This window comes from Ornithorhynchus anatinus, chromosome 20, assembly GCF_004115215.2.
Source record: "Ornithorhynchus anatinus isolate Pmale09 chromosome 20, mOrnAna1.pri.v4, whole genome shotgun sequence".
NCBI classification, from domain to species: domain Eukaryota; kingdom Metazoa; phylum Chordata; class Mammalia; order Monotremata; family Ornithorhynchidae; genus Ornithorhynchus; species Ornithorhynchus anatinus.
In genome coordinates this window covers 21,052,321-21,070,296 of record NC_041747.1, presented here as the reverse complement: position 1 = coordinate 21,070,296, position 17,976 = coordinate 21,052,321, and the positions used below count along the sequence as shown (strand labels likewise).

The 17,976-nt window shown below is 46.6% G+C and overlaps 1 protein-coding gene across 1 annotated transcript in view; it reads left to right on the top strand.

Moving 5' to 3' along the window:
- The window catches only part of DYNC2H1 (dynein cytoplasmic 2 heavy chain 1), a 194,561-nt gene continuing 176,585 nt past the window's right edge, over nt 1–17,976 (top strand). Inside the window, 18 exon segments of the mRNA XM_007666838.4 lie at nt 1–257; nt 1,730–1,900; nt 2,891–3,023; nt 4,832–4,914; nt 4,916–4,951; nt 7,806–7,901; nt 7,903–7,951; nt 9,590–9,615; nt 9,617–9,823; nt 10,126–10,260; nt 10,372–10,485; nt 10,728–10,839; nt 11,500–11,624; nt 12,488–12,663; nt 14,121–14,316; nt 16,469–16,564; nt 16,733–16,885; nt 17,126–17,224. Of these exon segments, the coding sequence (XP_007665028.2) occupies nt 69–257; nt 1,730–1,900; nt 2,891–3,023; nt 4,832–4,914; nt 4,916–4,951; nt 7,806–7,901; nt 7,903–7,951; nt 9,590–9,615; nt 9,617–9,823; nt 10,126–10,260; nt 10,372–10,485; nt 10,728–10,839; nt 11,500–11,624; nt 12,488–12,663; nt 14,121–14,316; nt 16,469–16,564; nt 16,733–16,885; nt 17,126–17,224 (2,196 nt within the window). The 5' untranslated portion in view covers nt 1–68.

Here is a 17,976-nt window from a genome sequence, read left to right as displayed (position 1 = left end):
ATAGCGACGCCCCTGGCAACGGAGAAGCGGCTGGTCCTTCCCCATCCTTCTGGGCCCCGGCGGGGACGATGGCGGGCGACGCTCGGAAGATGTTCATCCTGGCCACGACGCGGGACTACCTGGGGCTGCCGGCGGAGGCCCAGGAGAGCTGGTGGCCCGGCGGCCGCCGCCCCGAGCTCGACAGCTTCCTGGACGACGGCAACCAGCTGCTCCTCACCGTCCAGCGGTCGCCCGGCGGGCTCGCCCTCTCCAACACGGTATCGCCCCCGCCTGCCCATCCCTCTTCCCGGCGCGCTCACCCTGCGGGCCGAAACTGGCGAGAGGCCGATGCCCCGGGCAGAGCAGGGAGCCGCAAGGGGGGGAGGCCCCGCAGAGCCCCGGGTCGAGGAATTCGGGAAGGACTGTGCAAAGCGTTGTGTCCAAAACGGGGGGAAGACCCTCGCTCCGTGCTGGGACTCGTGTCGGAACTCGGAAGAGACCAATGCGCTGGGCAAAGCGCTGGAGCGAAACGTAGGAGAAGCAGCGGGGCTCAGTGGAAAGAACACGGGTTTGGGAGTCGGAGGTCGTGGGTTCTAATCCCGCCCCTGCCACTTGTCAGCTGTGGGACTTGGGGCAAGTCACTGTGCAAAGCATTGTAGCGAAAACTAGAAGACCCGTGCTCTGTGAGGAGCACTGTATTGAAACTTTGGAAAGATCTATGCTCTGTGCAGAGCACTGTGCCCAAGATTTGGGAAAGGCCCATGCCCTGTGCAGAGCACTGCGTCAAAGACTTGGGAAAGACCCATGCCCTGTGCAGAGCACTGTGGCAAGAACTTGGGAGAGACCTGTGCAAAGCATCGTAACGAAAACTAGGGGAAGACCCGTGTGCTGTGCAGAGCACCGAGTCAAAACTTGGGAAGGATCCGTGCTCCGAGCGGAGCGCTGTATCAAGAGCTTGGGCGAGACCCATACGCTGTGCGGTGCCCTGTATCGAAAACTTGGAAAAGCCCTATACTCTGTGCAGTGCGCTGTACCAAGAACCGGGGAGAGGCCCGAGAAATTGGTCGGCACAATCCAGCCCGCGAAACTTTGAAAAGACGGTTACTTAGTCCTTGCAGCGTGGCTCAGTGGAAAGAGCCCGGGCTTGGGAGTCACGGGTCGTGTGTTCGAATCCCGGCTCCGCCGCTCGTCGGCCGTGTGACTGGGGGCGAGTCACTTCACTTCTCTGGGCCTCAGTTTCCTCATCTGTAAAATGGGGATTACCTGGGAGCCTCACGTGGGACGACCTGATGACCCTGTATCTACCCCAGCGCTTAGAACGGTGCTCTGCACCTAGTAAGCGCTTAACGAATACCAACATTATTATTATTGCTTCCATTTATTCCTTCCCTCCTGCGGTTTCTGAGCAGTGAGGTTTCAGTTTACAACAAGCTGGATCAGTGTGGGCCATCTGTTTGTTCTGGGGAGCGAGAGGGTAATAATAATAATAATAATAATAATAATTATACTGATGATTGTGTTATTTGTTAAGCACTTACTAGGCGCCAGGCTCCGTGTTTAGCGCTGGCTGGGATCGTGACAATCAGATCTTTGTTTTCGAAGAACACCCCTTTTCATGCTTCTGAATGTATTTCAAAAAGAATTCCCCCTTTTCTAAGCTGACTTAGCTTTCGGCCGTTGTCAAAAGCATTTCTCCGTTCTGACGAACAATAATTATGACGACTCGGCTGTGTTCATTTGGCCGTTTCAGATCGACGTCGGAGATACGAAAGATAAAGTATTGGTGTTTTTTAAGTTGCGGCCTGAAGCGATTACAGAGGATAACCTTCACAGCAATATCCTCGTGTCATCTACGTTAGATTCGCCGATTAGTTCTCTTTATCAAGCAGTACGGCAAGTATTTGCACCGATGTTGTCAAAGGTAATACATTTTAGTGGATATCTTTTTACAGCTATGTTCATACTATTTATCTAAGTCCCGTACCGTGACAGGTTTACCTTTAGCAGAAAGACAGATATTTAAGCATCATTTTGTTGTGTTAATTCTCTGGAAGGACCTTAACGTCACAGTTTTCCCATTATCTTGATGATTTCACACTGTTCGAGGACTTCGAGTCCTTGATGGGAGCGACTTTATTCAGATTTCTTTCCTGGTGATTGCCTGGAGCAGGGGAAAAGTGACCAACTGGCTCCCGGGGAAAGAAATGACACTGTACTTTCCTAAGTATTTAGTACAGTGCTTCGCCCATAGTAAGCACTCGATAAATTTGATTGATGGAAATAATAGGTTAAATGAGGCAAAAAACCACATCGACCGTGACAACAAAAACCAAAGTCCATTTCTGCTGAAAGAGACAGTTTTCCCAGAAGGGCCAGTGTTCTAGATGCTGCTGTGGCCTCGTGGATGGAGCCCGGGCCCGGGAGTCAGAAGGACCTGGGTTCTAGCCCTGTCACTTGTCTGCCTGGGCGACCCCGGACGAGTCACCTCCCTTCTCCGTGCTGCAGTTCCCTCATCTGTAAAATGGAGATCGTCCCATGTGGGACAGGGACCGCGTCCAACCCGATTTGCTTGAATCCACTCCAGCGCTGAGAACGGCGACTGGCACTAAGTAAGCGTTTAGCAAATACCGTTATTATTATTATCGTCGTCATCATTATTATTACATTCCCTAGGGGATAGGGGCCGATAGAAACCGGTCAGTTCGGTCTTTTCCTTTTTCAAACAGATCAAACGACAAACCCGTACTTCTAGAACATCCTTGTACAGATCATGTCGAACAGCAGATTCTTACTCACCCCTATGACTTCGTATTTCTAGTAGATGATGAAGACAGAATGAATTTGCTGCTCTTTCTCTTTTCTGGGAAGTATATTCAGTGACGACCGTTGGCTGGATTCTGTTCTCCTCTAGGACGAAGAATGGAGCAAAACTTTGATCCAAGCTCCGAGTCTTCTGAGTGAACTTGAAGCTGGCTTGGGGATCGTTCTACGTAGATCTCATCCCAATTTATCCAAGTTGAAATTCAAGGAAACGACGTTCGAGGGTCGGTGACAACTTAGATTTAATTTGCAGAAAGCTTGACGGAGCCTCTCAGTGGGAAATTCAGACCTTTCTGTACCCTCTTGGAGCTGCTCCGCTCTGAGTTGACTTAATGGAATTTTGCATTCAAAATGGCATCTTGGGAATTAGAGGAAGGCGTGAATTTAATTCTGTGTTTGTAGATAGTTCTCATAACGCCTGCCAGAGATTATAAATCTTGTAACAGAGTTTGTTTCATACTGTGTTGTATTTGTCTTAGCTTTTATTTTATCAGATTCTGTTTATCTCGATTCTATTTTTGCCATTGTTGTCTGTCGTCTCCCCCGATTAGACCGGAAGCCCATAAGAGGGCAGGCACTGTCTCTATCTGTTCACCGATTTGTCCATTCCAAGCGCCTAGTACAGTGCTCTGCACATAGTAAGCGCTCAGTTAAATACTATTGAATGAATATTGAATGAATGAATCAGGACTTCAGAAAATGCTGCCCTGCGTGCACTTTATGCTTAAAAGCCCTTACCTTTTCTGAACTCCAGAATAGATATCTGAGAGTCAATATATCACCTTAAAGAAATTAGTAGAAAGAGGGGATTCTCCCCCAGCCTAAAATCATTCCCTTTTACTATGCTGCTAATATACATAAAATAAAATAACCCATCTAAAGGTTTGGCGATCCTCACAGTCGTGCTTACATTTTACTTGAATGCGCTTGTTTCGGACTAGCGTGTTATTTTTTGTTTTGCCTACATCTCTGTATGTTTATATAATTTTTTTTGGTTTGTCTATGTTCTCTTCCTATATAGAAACACTTTGTTTGTTGCCTATATATGATGTACATAGACAAGTAAAAACACGTAACCGAAGCAAGCATACTTAAATGAAATGTAAGCAGAATAGTGTGATTGTGAGGCTTGCAAATGTTTAGGGGGTTACTGAGTTGGGTGATTTTATTTAAAATTTAAAAAGATTCCTCGCATCTCTCCAGAATTTTTTTTTATTTGGTATTTGTTAAGCGCTTACTATGTGCAGAGCACTGTTCTAAGCGCTGGGGGAGATACGGGGTCATCGGGTTGTCCCACGTGAGGCTCACAGTCTTCATCCCCATTTTACAGATGAGGGAACTGAGGCACAGAGAAAGAAAAGCCACTTGCCCACCAGTCACACAGCGACGGGTGGTAGAGCCGGGATTCGAACCCATGTTGCTCTGATCCAATCAGGGAGAGAAGCTACAAGAATTATGGGGGCTGCTTCTGGTAGAATTTTTCTGTGAATAGTGTGAGAAGTCCATCATCAGAGAAGCAGCGAGTCTTCGCGGGGAGAGTACGGGCCTGGGAGTCAGGAGGACCTGGATTCTAGTCCTGGCTCCACCACTTGTCTGCTGTGTGACTTGGGGCATGTCTTTTAACTTCTCTGCGCCTCCGTTACCCCACCTGTAAAATGGGGATTGAGACTGTGAGCCCCACACGGGACGGGGCTGCGTTGGATTCTGTCCAACCTGATTACCTTGGATCTACCCCAAGCCTTAGAACCGTGCCTGGCATAGAGTGAGTACTTAACAAATACCATTTAAAAAAAACACTCCAAAAAACTAAAAAATCTGAGGTGGCGGAGGGAGAGGTGTGGACAGTAGCAGCCGCAGTGAGCTGAGCTAGGGAATTTGGGAGAAGGAGGGTTGGAAAAGGCCCCATCTAGACACGCCTCAGGATGACCGCGGGAAAGACGCGGATTGATCAGACTCTTGCTCTGCACGCACAGGAGTGTCTAATAACAGACCAGTAGGGGCCATGCCGTGTCTCTCCCGTTATCTTTTTCAGGAATCCTTACACCAAGCGACGAATTCCAGTTTTGGATAGAACATGCCCACCGAGGAAATAAATCAAGTAACAGAGATAGAGCCGTTATATTTTAAAGAACTGTTTGAAACGGTTTCAAGGGTATGTATTTCCTTTATGTTATATTTGAAATCCCACCCAGATTTTAGGGATTACTGCTCGGTAGATTTCTGTCAGATTGGAAAATGCCAGGGAACGGAGTTTGTCCCCAGCCATTTACCAGCATTCTAATACGTTCAGTGAAGAGACAGCAGAACTTGGGCCCAGGCTTCTTGGGATTTATCCATTGGCACTTGTGGCCGGGGCCATTGCTCGCGGAACTGGCGACGGAGCCTGGTGACCTTAGGCCGTTACTCCTAAAATGGGGGTAGACGGAAACCCCCCTAAAGGGCGTATTGCTCCTCTTTAGACTGTCGTTCCCATTCGAACTACTTCTCCCCGTCGGAGCCTCCCCACCCAGGGCAGAATTAATTCCTTGGCTGAACCTGGGCGAGATGGGGGTGTTCAGTCTGTCTTCCAAAACAAACGAATGACCGGAACCCACGGTAATAATTCAGTTGAAGTTTGGGGCGAAATAGCGTTCTTTATCATTTCCTGCCCCCCCCCGCCCCCAAAGTTAACTTCTTTTCCTACTCGAGGTCTGAATATCAGAAAAGGCGAAAGGAAGAGACCACCAGCAATGAAGAAGTTCACTTATGAATCGTTGATCTGTCATTTTACGAAGCTGTTTTTGATGTTTATTGGCCTATAATGTGCCCATTAGATCCTCTGACCTGAAGATTTGAATAACTATTTTGAAATAATCTGCAATATTGAAAGTTCCCATTGGGCCAATTCTCTTCTTTATATATGGAAAATATATTTAAGTTGGAAAAAATGAAGGTGGTGGTGGAGTGAGGTCAATTTCCACAGTAACACGTTGAAAAAGATGGTTCTTATTGTCAAAACACAGAGCAGAGCTTGAAAATTCCAGTTATTAGTTTGCTTCAATGACGGGGTGTTGTTTTTTTTCCCTTGGGGTGAGCCACCAAACGATCGCACATCTTGATTTTCAGCTCCAAAGCAGAGAAATTGAAAGGCCGAGCAAAACCCAGAAAAACATCTGAGCGGAGCCTGCCTCTTAATGCAGGTGTCTCCAGCCTGATTTTCAGATGAACTCTCTGTAGGTCGATAACGCAGAACTTCTTGTCCCGGATCAATCCCTGCTAATCCCAAGTCAAAACCTGTGTTTTTAAGATCAGTAGAGGCAGGGCAGTCATTCTGTGGAATTGCTGTCCTCCTGGCTGCCTCTGGTCTGGAAGGGCACGTAATTGCTAGCAGGTGGCTGTGAAGTCTGGAAGCCCTCTTCTCATTCATTTATTCATTCATTCATTCATTCATTCAATAGTTATTTATTGAGCGCTTACTATGTGCAGGAGCACTGTACTAAGCGCTTGGAATGGACAAATCGGTAACAGATAGAGACAGTCCCTGCCCTTTGGACGGGCTCACGGTCTAATCGGGGGAGACGGACAGAACGAGAACAATAGCAATAGATAGAATCGAGGGGATGAACGTCTCATTAAAACAATAGCAATCAATAGAATCGAGGCGAGTGTACATTTCTTTAGCAGAATAAATAGGGGTAATGAAAACATAGTTGTAGCAGACGAGTACAATGCTGAGGGGATGGGACGGGAGAGGGGGAGGAGCAGAGGAAAATGGGGGAAAAGAGGGTTTAGTTCTCCACGCCCACTGGCCAATCTGGGCTCTAAACAGGTCAATCCTATTTTAAGGCACGCTCACCGGGTGCAGAGCGTTGTACTAAGCACTTGGGAGAGTACAAAAAAACACTAAGCAGACATCTCCCTTGCCCACAGCGGAGCTTACAGTCTAGAGGGGGGAAACAGATCTTAATAAGAAATACAAATCAATTACTGTTATGTGTGTAGCTGCTGAAGGATGTATAAAGGGAGTGGGAGATGAGGAAAGGAGGGCTTAGTCAGGGAAGGCCTCTTGGAGGAGAGGGGCCTTCAATAAGACTTGGAGAGTCACTGTCGGATTAAAGGAGGGAGGGCCGTCCGGGCCAGGGGCAGGACGTGGGCAAGAGGTCGGCGGTGAGACGGGGTGATCGAGAGGAGTCAAGTGGGCAGGCTGGGATGTAGTAGGAAAGTGGTGAGGTAGGAGGGGGAATTTGATGGAGGACTTCAAAGACTCCAGCGTCTCCTCGAGGTTACTGAAGCTGACAGAGGAGGCGGCACAGTGACCTGGTCGTGCCAGAGTTTCCTGGGCAGTTTTGGAAGTAAGTTGAGAATCGGTTAGCTCCCAGATGCTTTTTTTAAAATGCTGTTTGTAACGTGCTTGCTACGTGCTGGCATTGTGCTGAGTCCTGGGTGGATACAGGACTAATCAGGTTGGACACAGCCCGTGGCGCACGTGGGGCTCACGTCTTCCCCTTTCCCAGCTGAGGTAACTGAGGCACGGAGAAGTGAAGCGACTTGCCCAGAGTCACACAGCAGACAGGTGGAAGAGCCGGTGGGAAGACTATGGAGAAATAGCAGGGATTCGTGGCTAGAGCCCGGGCCTGGGAGTCAGAAGGTCGGGGGTTCTAACCCGGATCCGCCACATGTCCGCTGTGTGACCTGGGACGAGTCACTTCACTTCTCCGGGCCTCGGTTACCTCATCTGGAAAATGGGGATTAAGGCTGCGGGCCCCGTGTGGGACGGGACTGCGGCCAGTCCGACTCCCTAGTATCTACGCCGGTGCTTTAGAACGGTGCCTGACACGTAGTAAGCACTTAAGTACTGTAATTATCATTATCAATTGTCGATATAGTCTTAGCTTATAAGTTTCAGACGCTTAGAACAGTGCTCGGCACACAGTAAGCGCTTAAGTATCAATAATTATTATACCGGACGAAGGCGTGTATTTTTTCTGTCCGCTGCGTTTCTAAAAGTCTTACGTTTTGATCTCTAGGATTTCTACAATTTGGATAACCTGTCCTTACTGGAAGTGGTGGACTTAGTGGAGACGACCCGGGACACCGTGGATGACGTCTGGAGGCAAACCGAAACATGACCATTACCCCGAGTCGCGCATGCTGCACCTTCTGAATGTCATCGGTACCGGCGGGGAAGGGGCTGGATGGACATACGGCTGATACCGCAAGCTGAGGCAGATTCATTCGATAGTAATTATTGAGTGCTTACTGTGTGCAGAGCACTGTACTAAGCGCTTGGAATGTATACATCGGTAACTCTAGACAAATCTAAGCGGGACTAATATGCCTTGCGTTGCAATCTGGGAAATGAAGTTAGTCTGCGCCTCAGTTTCAGTCGACAGGGAGAACCTGTCTCCAGTGGGTATTTTGGGGAGCTTTAAAGTCAGAGTCCTGGGAGCGTTTAGGTGACGAAAGTGGGAGTGGGGAAGAGTGCAATCTCCCTATCCATCTCCCCGTTTGTTCCCTGTTCTCTAATAACAATAATAATTGCGATATCAAGTTCTTGCCACGTGCCAAGCACCGGTCTAAGCGCTGGGGATAGATATGAGGGTGGCCACAATCCCCATCCCACGTGGGGCTCCACATCTTTCATCCCCATTGTTCAAATGAAGGTAACATGAGGCCCAGAGAAGCCAAGTAATAATAATAACAATGTTTGTTAAGCGCTTACTATGTGCAGAGCATTCTAAGCGCTGGGTAGATACGGGGAAATAGGTTGCCCCACGTGAGGCTCCCGGTCTTAATCCCCATTTTACAGATGAGGGAACCGAGGCCCAGAGAAGTGAAGTGACTCGCCCGCAGTCACACAACTGATAGGTGGCAGAGGCGGGATTCGAACCCCTGACCTCTGACTCCCAAAGCCCGGGCTCTTTCCACCGAGCCACGCGCCCCTCCAAGCGACTTGCCCAACGTCAACCGCCAGACACGTGGCGGAGCCGGATTAGAAGCCACGTCCTCTTGACTCCCAGACCCGGGTTCTTTCGCCTAGGCGTGTCGCTCCTGTACATCCACCCGTGTCTGACGGATTCTCGCGCTCTCTCTCTTGTTCTCCCAGCTCTCTGCTGACCTCTGTCTTGGAGCAGTTCTCTCCCTCGCCTCTCTGAGATGTTTGGATTCCGGCTTCCGCCCGCTGTTTGAGGGAGGCCTTTCCCTGACTGAAAACAGTGGACATTTTGGTCATCTGAGGGGGGGGCTTGTCGAGATGGAGGGAGAAACTGAGTGAAGCGGCACGGATGGGACACCGGGCCGGGAGTCAGGGCACCCGGGTTCTTCTCCGGGCCCCGCCAGTTATCTGCTGTGTGACTTTGGGCAAGTCACTTCACTTCCCTGGGCCTCAGTTACCTCATCTGTGAAACGGGGATGAAGACCGCGAGCCCCGTGTGGGACAGAGGCCGGGTCCAACCCGGTTACCTTATGCCACTTGTCAGCTGTGTGACTTTGGGCTAGTCACTTGGCTTCTCTGGGCCTCAGCTCCCTCATCTGTAAAATGGGGATTAAGACCGTGAGCCTCACGTGGGACAACCTGATGACCCTGTATCTACCGCAGCGCTTAGAACAGTGCTCTGCACATAGTAAGCGCTTAACAAATACCAACATTATTATTATTTTCTACCCCGGCGCTCAGTACGGTGCCTGACACGTAGTACGCGCTCACAAGTACCACGATCGTTATCCCCGACTTCCCTTACGGGGGCCGTCGGCTAATGCTTGTGGACTTTTGCTCAGGGGCCGTCGCATGTCTTTTTTATGTTGTTTGCAGGGGGGTTCCCTGGAAGGTTCGTTCAGAAAAAAACTGGGTTCTTTGAACCTCTGGGAGGATGCTTTCCATCTTGTGAAGGAAAACCTGAAGGCCGGGATAACGATCTGTGAACAGTGGCTAGCCGCCTGCGATCATTTAACTGGACAGGTGTGGCAACGGTATATTCCTCATCCGTGGAAAAATGGGAAATATTTCCCGGAAGCTCTTGACCGGCTTGGCAGACGCCTGGAGGAGGTAACCGTTTCAGTCCATAACTGCACCGTCTTCTTGATTTCAGCTTGGACTGTGAGCCCCACGTGCCCGGCCCGATCGACTTATATCTACCCCAGTGCTTAGAACAGTGCTTGACCCATAGGAAGTGCTTAACCAATAACATTTAAAAAAAAATACACTTCGGCATTCTTCTGATCGTCTTTTGGCAATGCGGTTCCGACGGCACATCAGGGGCCGTTGGAGTTTTCATAGTAAATTCCACGATTGGTTGACTTGAAATGATGGGTCATCAAAATAATGAAAATACTCTTTTCATTTTGCAGATCTTGGCCATTAGAACGGTTCATGAAAAACTCATCTATTTCTTGCCCGTTGGCGAAGAAAAAGTCAAGTGCCACGCTCAAGTGTTTGAACCCTTTACTGGCCTGAATCCTGTGCAGTATAATCCCTACACTGAGGTATATGAATGTATATGTGTAGATAGACATATGGATGTCAATTTTTTTTTATTATTACGGTGAGCAATTGTGTATATATACCGAACTAACCAATTCATTCCTTGGTTTTAGCCTCTGTGGAAATCAGCAGTGTCTCGGTATGAAAAAATTATTGCACCAGCAGAAGAAAAAATAGCAGGGAAGTTAAAAACCTATTTTTCAGAAATTCAAGATAGTCCCCAGCAGGTGTGTGCTATTCTGATTTTCTTTTAAAATTTGCCTTTATGCTTTTAAGGGAATATTAATATAGGGCAGATAAATCACGCACGGTATTTCTGTGTCCAACCCGATTATCTGATATCTACCCCAGCGCTTAGAACAGCGCCTGGCACATAGTAAGTGCTTAACAAATACTATTATTATGATTATGATTATTATTATCCAAAACACTGTTTTCATAGCAAAAACATGGCTTTGAATCATTCTAGCTTCTTCAGGCATTTCTGAAATACAAGGAACTGGTGAAACGTCCAACTATAAGCAAAGAATTGATTGTAGAACGAGAAACTCTGCTAGCAAGACTTGTGGGTTCAGTCAAAGGTAAAAAAGTTAATTACATAACAAAATGGTTATTTTCAGCCGTGCTTTGGGGTGAATCTCTCCCAAAGACGGTAAGCTCGTCGTGGGCAGGGAACACGTCTAGCAACTCTGCATCGTACTCTTCCAAGCACGTAGTTCAGTGGCCTGTACACAGTAAACACTCAATAAATCCTATTGATGGATTGACTAGGGGGAAAAGAGTGCCCATTACATTTTATTTTCCCCAAACTAACATTATTTCTCAGGGTCACGCCTGGGGAGTTTCCGGTACTCTACCGGTCTCGACTGTGGGAGGGAGAGCAAGCAGAGGCCTGTCCATTCCATTCCTCGCTTGGCCAGTGGCTAGCGAGTGGCGGGCCATCGCCTACATGTCGAAACTCCCCTGTGCTGGGCAGCAGCGGCACGGGAGAGAGTCGAGGGCGGAGACTCGGGTTTACTGCGCGGAAGGAGGCGACGGTAAACCGCTTCCGGATTTTTACCGAGAAAACTCTATGGATCCACCTCCAGAACGATTGCAGATGGAGGTGGGGCTTTCTGGAAAAGATGTGTCCCTGGAGTCGCTATGGGTTGGACAAGACTCGACAGCGTAAGACGACGACGTCGACGTCATTTCAAAATGCAGTGAATTAAGTGAGGATTCGTATGATTTACGTCTTACAGATTTTCGAACAGACTTTGACCATCGATGCCACGGTGCCCCCGGCGAATTATCCGGGCCACTTTCCGGCAGAAATCTTTCTGAAGTTGTCAATAATATAGTTTGGGTCCGTCAGCTGGAACTGAAGGTACTGGTTTAAATGCGTTCTGGGGGGCGTCTTAGTTACACGCTTGGCCTTGAGAACCGGCAGGAAGGAGAGAGGGTGTGAGTGGTTCTTCACCCCGCTGAGGTTCCCCCGCTGTTCTCTGAGGGTTACTCCACCATCACCAGTCCTAAACGACGGGTACACGACAACATTTATGATTCCCTTTTGCAATTTTACAGAGACCAGCGTGGCCTAGTGAAAAGAACACGGGCCTGGGAGTTGGAGCACGTGGGGTTGTTCCCTGCTCCACCTTGGACAAGTCACTTCACTTCTCTTTGGCTCAGTTGCCTACTCTCAATAAATCATTCAATGAGGATTAATAATCATGATTATGACTTTAGTTCAGCGCGTATTACCTGTCAAGCACTCTAGATGCAAGGTAATCAGGTTGTCCCATGTGGGGCTCACAGTCTTCATCCCGATTTTACAGATGAGGGAACTGAGGCCCGGAGAAGTGAAGTGACTTGCCCAAGGTCACACAGCAGACAAGTGACGGAGCCCCTTGTGGGACAGGGACTTTGTCCAACCCCATTGCCTTGTATCTACCCCAGCTCTTAGTAGAGTGCCTAGCACTTAGTTTTGGACTGATCTAAGCCTCTGATCAATTTATCTGTTGGCGTTTGAGGCAATTCCATGTGTCTGGAGGCCTGTCGATAAATATTAAGTGGTGATGGTAGTTCTGCTCTCAGGAACAGAAGAGAAACAATTTACAGCAATGGCTAGCATTCTTTCAGACCGCTTAAAAACATATAGAGAGAGAAGGAATGCATTGTATGTATTTTTATGCTAAATTGATCATCCAGTTGCTTTTTTAAAAAAAAATGCATACCATTCTGACTCTACAGGTGGATGACACTATCAAGATCGCAGAGGCTCTTTTGTCTGACCTGACAGGATTTCGATCTTTCCGTCGAAGTGCCGACGATCTCCTGGAGCAGTTTAAAACGTACGAGCAAGAACAGTTTGATGACTGGTCCCGGGATATTCAGGCAGCCTTATCCGATTCTAAATCTGGCTTGTGGTAAGTATATTTTAAACCATTCCGTACAATTTGAAACAGATTCAGGGAGTCAAATGGAAAAAGAATGTGGATGGAGATTTCTAGCCACACACCCATGCACGTGTGCGTGTAGTGGATCAAAATGAATGAATCGGGGATGCTTCTTGGAGATCTCAGAGTACATGGGCTGTAAGCCTTTTGCTGGGAAAAAGGAAGAAATTCTAAGTTCCAAAGGACAACTCTGTCTGATTTTCACCTGTGTGTTCTTTCCCGGCTCTTAGCACAATGCTCTGGACGCAGTAAGTGCGTATAAAATACTGTTATTACTGTGTCCCTGGCCTGTGTTATTTTGGCAACAAAGGCAGGAGCGTATCTTCTCCTAGCAGAATCAGAGGGGCTTGGAGCAGTCTGGATAGGAAATGCTTTGAATTTTTTGCAATTTCACTCCTTTGGCTGTGAAAACAAACTCCGCCCAGGAAGCCCTAATGGCCGCTGGATAATATAGGCAAGCAATCCCTTTGCTCTTGGAATAATAATGATGATAATAATAATAACTGTGGTATTGGTTAAGCATTCACTATGTGCCCGGCTCTGTACTGAGCAGCGGGGAGGATACAAGCAAACCGGGTCGGGCAAAGTCCCTGTCCCACCTGGGGCTCACCGACTTAATTCCCTTTTTCCAGAGAAATGAAATGACTTGCTCAGAGTCACATGGCAGACAAGTGGCAGAGCCGGGATTGGAACCCAGGTCTTTCTGACTCCCAGGTCCATGGTCTATCCACTAGGCTATGCTGTTTCTCTGAGATGTTCTTCCCCTTGATTCTGTTTATTGCCATCGGTCTTGTCTGTCCGTCTCCCCCGATTAGTCTGTAAGCCCGTCAAAGGGCAGGGACTGTCTCTATCTGTCACCGATTTGTCCATTCCAAGCGCTTAGTACAGTACAGTGCTCTGCACATAGTAAGCGCTCAATAAATACTATTGAATGAATGAATGAATGAATGAATGAATGGGGTGTGTACTATTCCCCTTGGCTACCCCACACTTTCCTTGCCGCTTTCAGTAGACTTCTGATTACACACACCTCTCCCCAAAAGACTGACCGTGACTGACGTGGGAATTTAGGCGAATAATTTCAGGACAATGAGGACTTACACATGTCGGAATGAATTGATATTGTGGAATCCCCTTTTCTGGGTGTAATGGGAAAAACTAAAAACAAGTGTGGGATTTCTTTTAGGTTTATTGTCTGCTGGGAATGAAAATTTTTAATGAAGGTCTTGAATCAAGTTTATTTCAGGATGATCGATGCTGCTCTTTAATAGTGTTGGCTGGAAGTTACTGGAATAACAATTAAGGAATTTCAAAACTCTCCTTCTTAGAGGACCAGATCAGCGTCCATACAATGCTGAAATATATCAGATGGCATGAAAAGCGGGAACGTATTTGAAACTTTTCAATTGGTTATATTTTTGTCTTAGTATCCAGGCTAATAGTCGCATTATGGAATTGGATCCTTGCGATGGCGCGTTAAAAATACATTATTCCGATCGCTTGGTGGTTCTTCTGAGAGAAGTGCGTCAGCTTTCTGCCCTTGGCTTCGTTATTCCTGCCAAAATCCAGCAAGTTGCAAACATGGCACAAAAATTCTGCAAGCAAGCGATTATCCTCAAACAAGTATGAGATAATATTCTATTAACACCTTTACTTGCCGGGATTTCACTATGCTGATAACAAAACATTTCAAAGCCATTCTATGTCCTTTTGTTATTTCCAGCTTGTGGGTCATTTGGGTTAAGCCATTATAGTTCTTTCAAAAGGCAATTGAGAAATAGATTGGCAGTGTTTATTTTCATTTTTTGTGCCGGGATGATTCTAAGTAATTCTCTAGACGAAAGAGTCAGGGCCTCTCTTGAAAGGAGCATCTGGAATTTTTAAAGTTTTGTCACTCTGTCTTAGTTCCTGCAAGTCCTCAGTGAGAAGCAGCGTGGCTCAGTGGAAAGAGCACGGGCTTTGGAGTCAGAGGTCATGAGTTCGAATCCCGGGTCTGCCACTTGTCAGCTGTGTGACTGTGGGCAAGTCACTTAACTTCTCTGGGCCTCAGTTACCTCATCTGTAAAATGGGGATTAAGACTGTGAGCCCCATGTGGGACAACCTGATTCCCCTATGTCTACCCCAGCGCTTAGAACAGTGCTCTGCACATAGTAAGCGCTTAACAAATACCAACATTATTATTATTATTATTATTAGTTGGTGAGTAAATTTGCGGAGCAGATGCTTCATCCGGTTCCTAGATTTCAAGTGCTGTGGTGTTTACATTTTTTGGGGGGTATTTGTTAAATGCTTACCGTGTGCCAGGCATGATACCAAGTACTGGGGTAGATACAAGCTGATCAGGTTGGACACAGTCCATGATCCACATGGAGCTCACAATCCGAATCCTCATTTTACCGACGAGGTAACAGAGGCACAAAAAAGAGAAATGATGTGTCCGAGGCCATAGAGCGGAGAAGGGGCTGAGCCGGGTTTAGAACCCAGATGATTTTGACTCCCAGGCCCGTGCTCTATCTGCTAGGCTATGCTCTTCTCTGCATCTGAAGCAATGACTCGTTCTCGTTATTATCGCAAGTACCGCGTCGTGTTATGTTAGGGCTTTTCAGAGTAACTTTTGTTAGTGACGAAGGTGAAATTCCCACAGGCTCAGTCTATACGGGGAAGTATAATTCTGCGAACAATAATGATAATAATAATATTGGTATTCGTTAAGTGCTTACTATGTGCAGAGCACTGTTCTAAGTGCTGGGGAGGATACAGGGTGATCAGGTTGTCCCACATGAACCTCACAGTCTTCATCCCCGTTTTACAGATGAGGTAACTGAGGCACAGAGAAGTGAAGTGACTTGCCCAAAGTCACACAGCTGACAAGTGGCAGAGCCTGGATTCGAATCCATGACCTCTGACTCCCAAGTCCGGGCTCTACTTTTCATTATTTGAAATACACATTTACATCCTGAATCTAGAGCAAATCACACACTCAATAGTAAATGAACACTTTAGGGGAAGGGCACTAAGCAGACATGTGAAAGGTGTGAAGCCACAGGGGGAAAGAGAAGCCAGGGTAGGCAACATTTTTTTGATTCAGAAAAAAGTATTGATTTGCTTACAAATCTTCCTTATATCTTATGACCGCAGGTTCTTGTCACACTTCATAGATGGTGTGTACACAGAACCCCTCCAGTGGCATAGGGCAGGACTCGGCTCACGTTTGGAGAAAATCTTTTTATTCTTTGAACCTGCATTGTTCTGTATGTGCTTAACTGCCTCTCAAAATGGAAGATGTTACCGTAAGCTCTCTGTGGGCAGGGAACGTGTCTACCAACTCTTGTACTGTTCTCCCCCAAGTGCTTAGTAAAGTGTTCTGAACGCAGTAAGGGCTCAATAAAGATCGCTGCCCTCAAGGAGCTTAGAGTTTCAGGATGTATTCCCACACGAACGGGGAAAAGCCCTGCAAAAGGCAGTTCAGTTTTATTAAGGATAAGGACACAAAACTGTGAAAACCTCAGAGACATTTAGGTTAGGAATATTTATAGTGAAAAAGCAAATAATAGGCAATGCAAACGAGCTGATGTAGTGCAGAAAATTTAGCTGTTTAAACCATTTTTAAGTTATGGACTAGCAAGAGTAGAATTGAATATTGAAATGGAAGTTTTCAGTTTTGGGGACTGCTTTTTGGCAAGGATTTGAGAATGGGGAGAAATTCAAGTGATCAAAACTTAATGTAAAAAATCGATCCCGTATCAGTTATGGATTATCTACTTCTTTTCATAGGTGGCACACTTTTATAATTCTATTGATCAGCAGATGATTCAAAGCCAGAGACCAATGATGCTAAAGTCTGCTTTAGCATTTGAACAGATAATTAAGGTATGGCATTTCACCTCTTACCGCCGTACATCTCTTTTTATAGAACGAGGGTAATAATGACGACACCTAAATCCAGGCCTAACGTAGAAATTGGTTCTGAGCTTTGGGGATAGAGATGCTTTGAAAACCCCATACAGCTTAAGAATTGTTTTTCTCTTTTAATTCTAGCATTCCAAAGCTGCCTCTGGGGAAAAGTCTCAAATAACCTGGGATAATCCTAAAGAATTAGAAGTCTACATTCAGAAACTCCAAAGTGCAGCTGAAAGACTTGCCACTGAAAATAGAAAACTAAGAAAGTGGCACGCGACCTTTTGTGAAAAGGTATGGTTTAATTATGAAGTGTGGAAGAAGGCATATTTTTCATATTTTTACCAGGAAACCTCTGTGGATTCACATACCGGTACGATTTTTTGGTTGAGGATGGGACATTCTGGAAATAGGGGTGGGTGGGTGGAGTTGCCGTGGATCGGAAAAGACTCGACGGCATTTGGAGAAGAATTATGAAGCAGAATCTGTGGAGCTGCTCCTTTTTCAAAGCAGTCTTTTTCAATTTCTTCACAGGTCGTCGCTCTTATGAATATTGATCTACTCCGGCAGCAGCAGCGGTGGAAAGATGGGCTACAGGAATTGAGAACTGGCTTAGCTAGTGTGGAAGCCCAGGTACCGAATCGACTCTTTAACTCTTTTGCAGCCATCAGCAGTTGATGAAGTCAATCAGTCAGTCGTACTGATTGAGCACTTTCTGTGTGCAGAACACTGTACTGAGCGCTTGGGAAAGTACAGTGTAACTGAGTCGATAGACACGTTCCCTGCCCACAACAAGTTTACAGTCTAGAATGGGGGAAATCTGGATTTAGGGATTCCTCAGTAGGAGGTGAGCCTATAATAAAAATGATAAAAGTGGTATTATCAAGCTTTTGAAAGATAATCGAAATATTTAAGATCTATCAGCGGAAATATATAAGACCTGCTTAATGTCCTGGCAGCACTTTTATATTGCAGCACCTTGTCTGCAGATCAATTCCTCTTTCACTGCAATGTCATACCTTCAATTTAGGATTCTTGGTTTCCCATTAAAATATTGATAATTGTGCAGCTACTGGAAGGTTAGCTTTATCTTGAAAACTCTCTTGGCTACCTGAAACTTCTAGTCTCTACCAATCTGATTTGTGAAGCTGAAGCTGTGGGGATCCTGATTTTGTCTAATAGTCTGCAAATGCTGGGAGACACAGTCCTCTCCCAAGTGCTTCGTACAGTGCTCTGCACACAGTAAGCGCTCAATAAATACGATTGACTGACTGTGATAGTTAGATCGTAAACATGTAGGTGACAAGAACCTCTAGTTCTTACTGAGTTAAATTTGAACTTTGAGTTTACTGATAGCGATGAATATGTTTAAAGAAGCCTTTAAA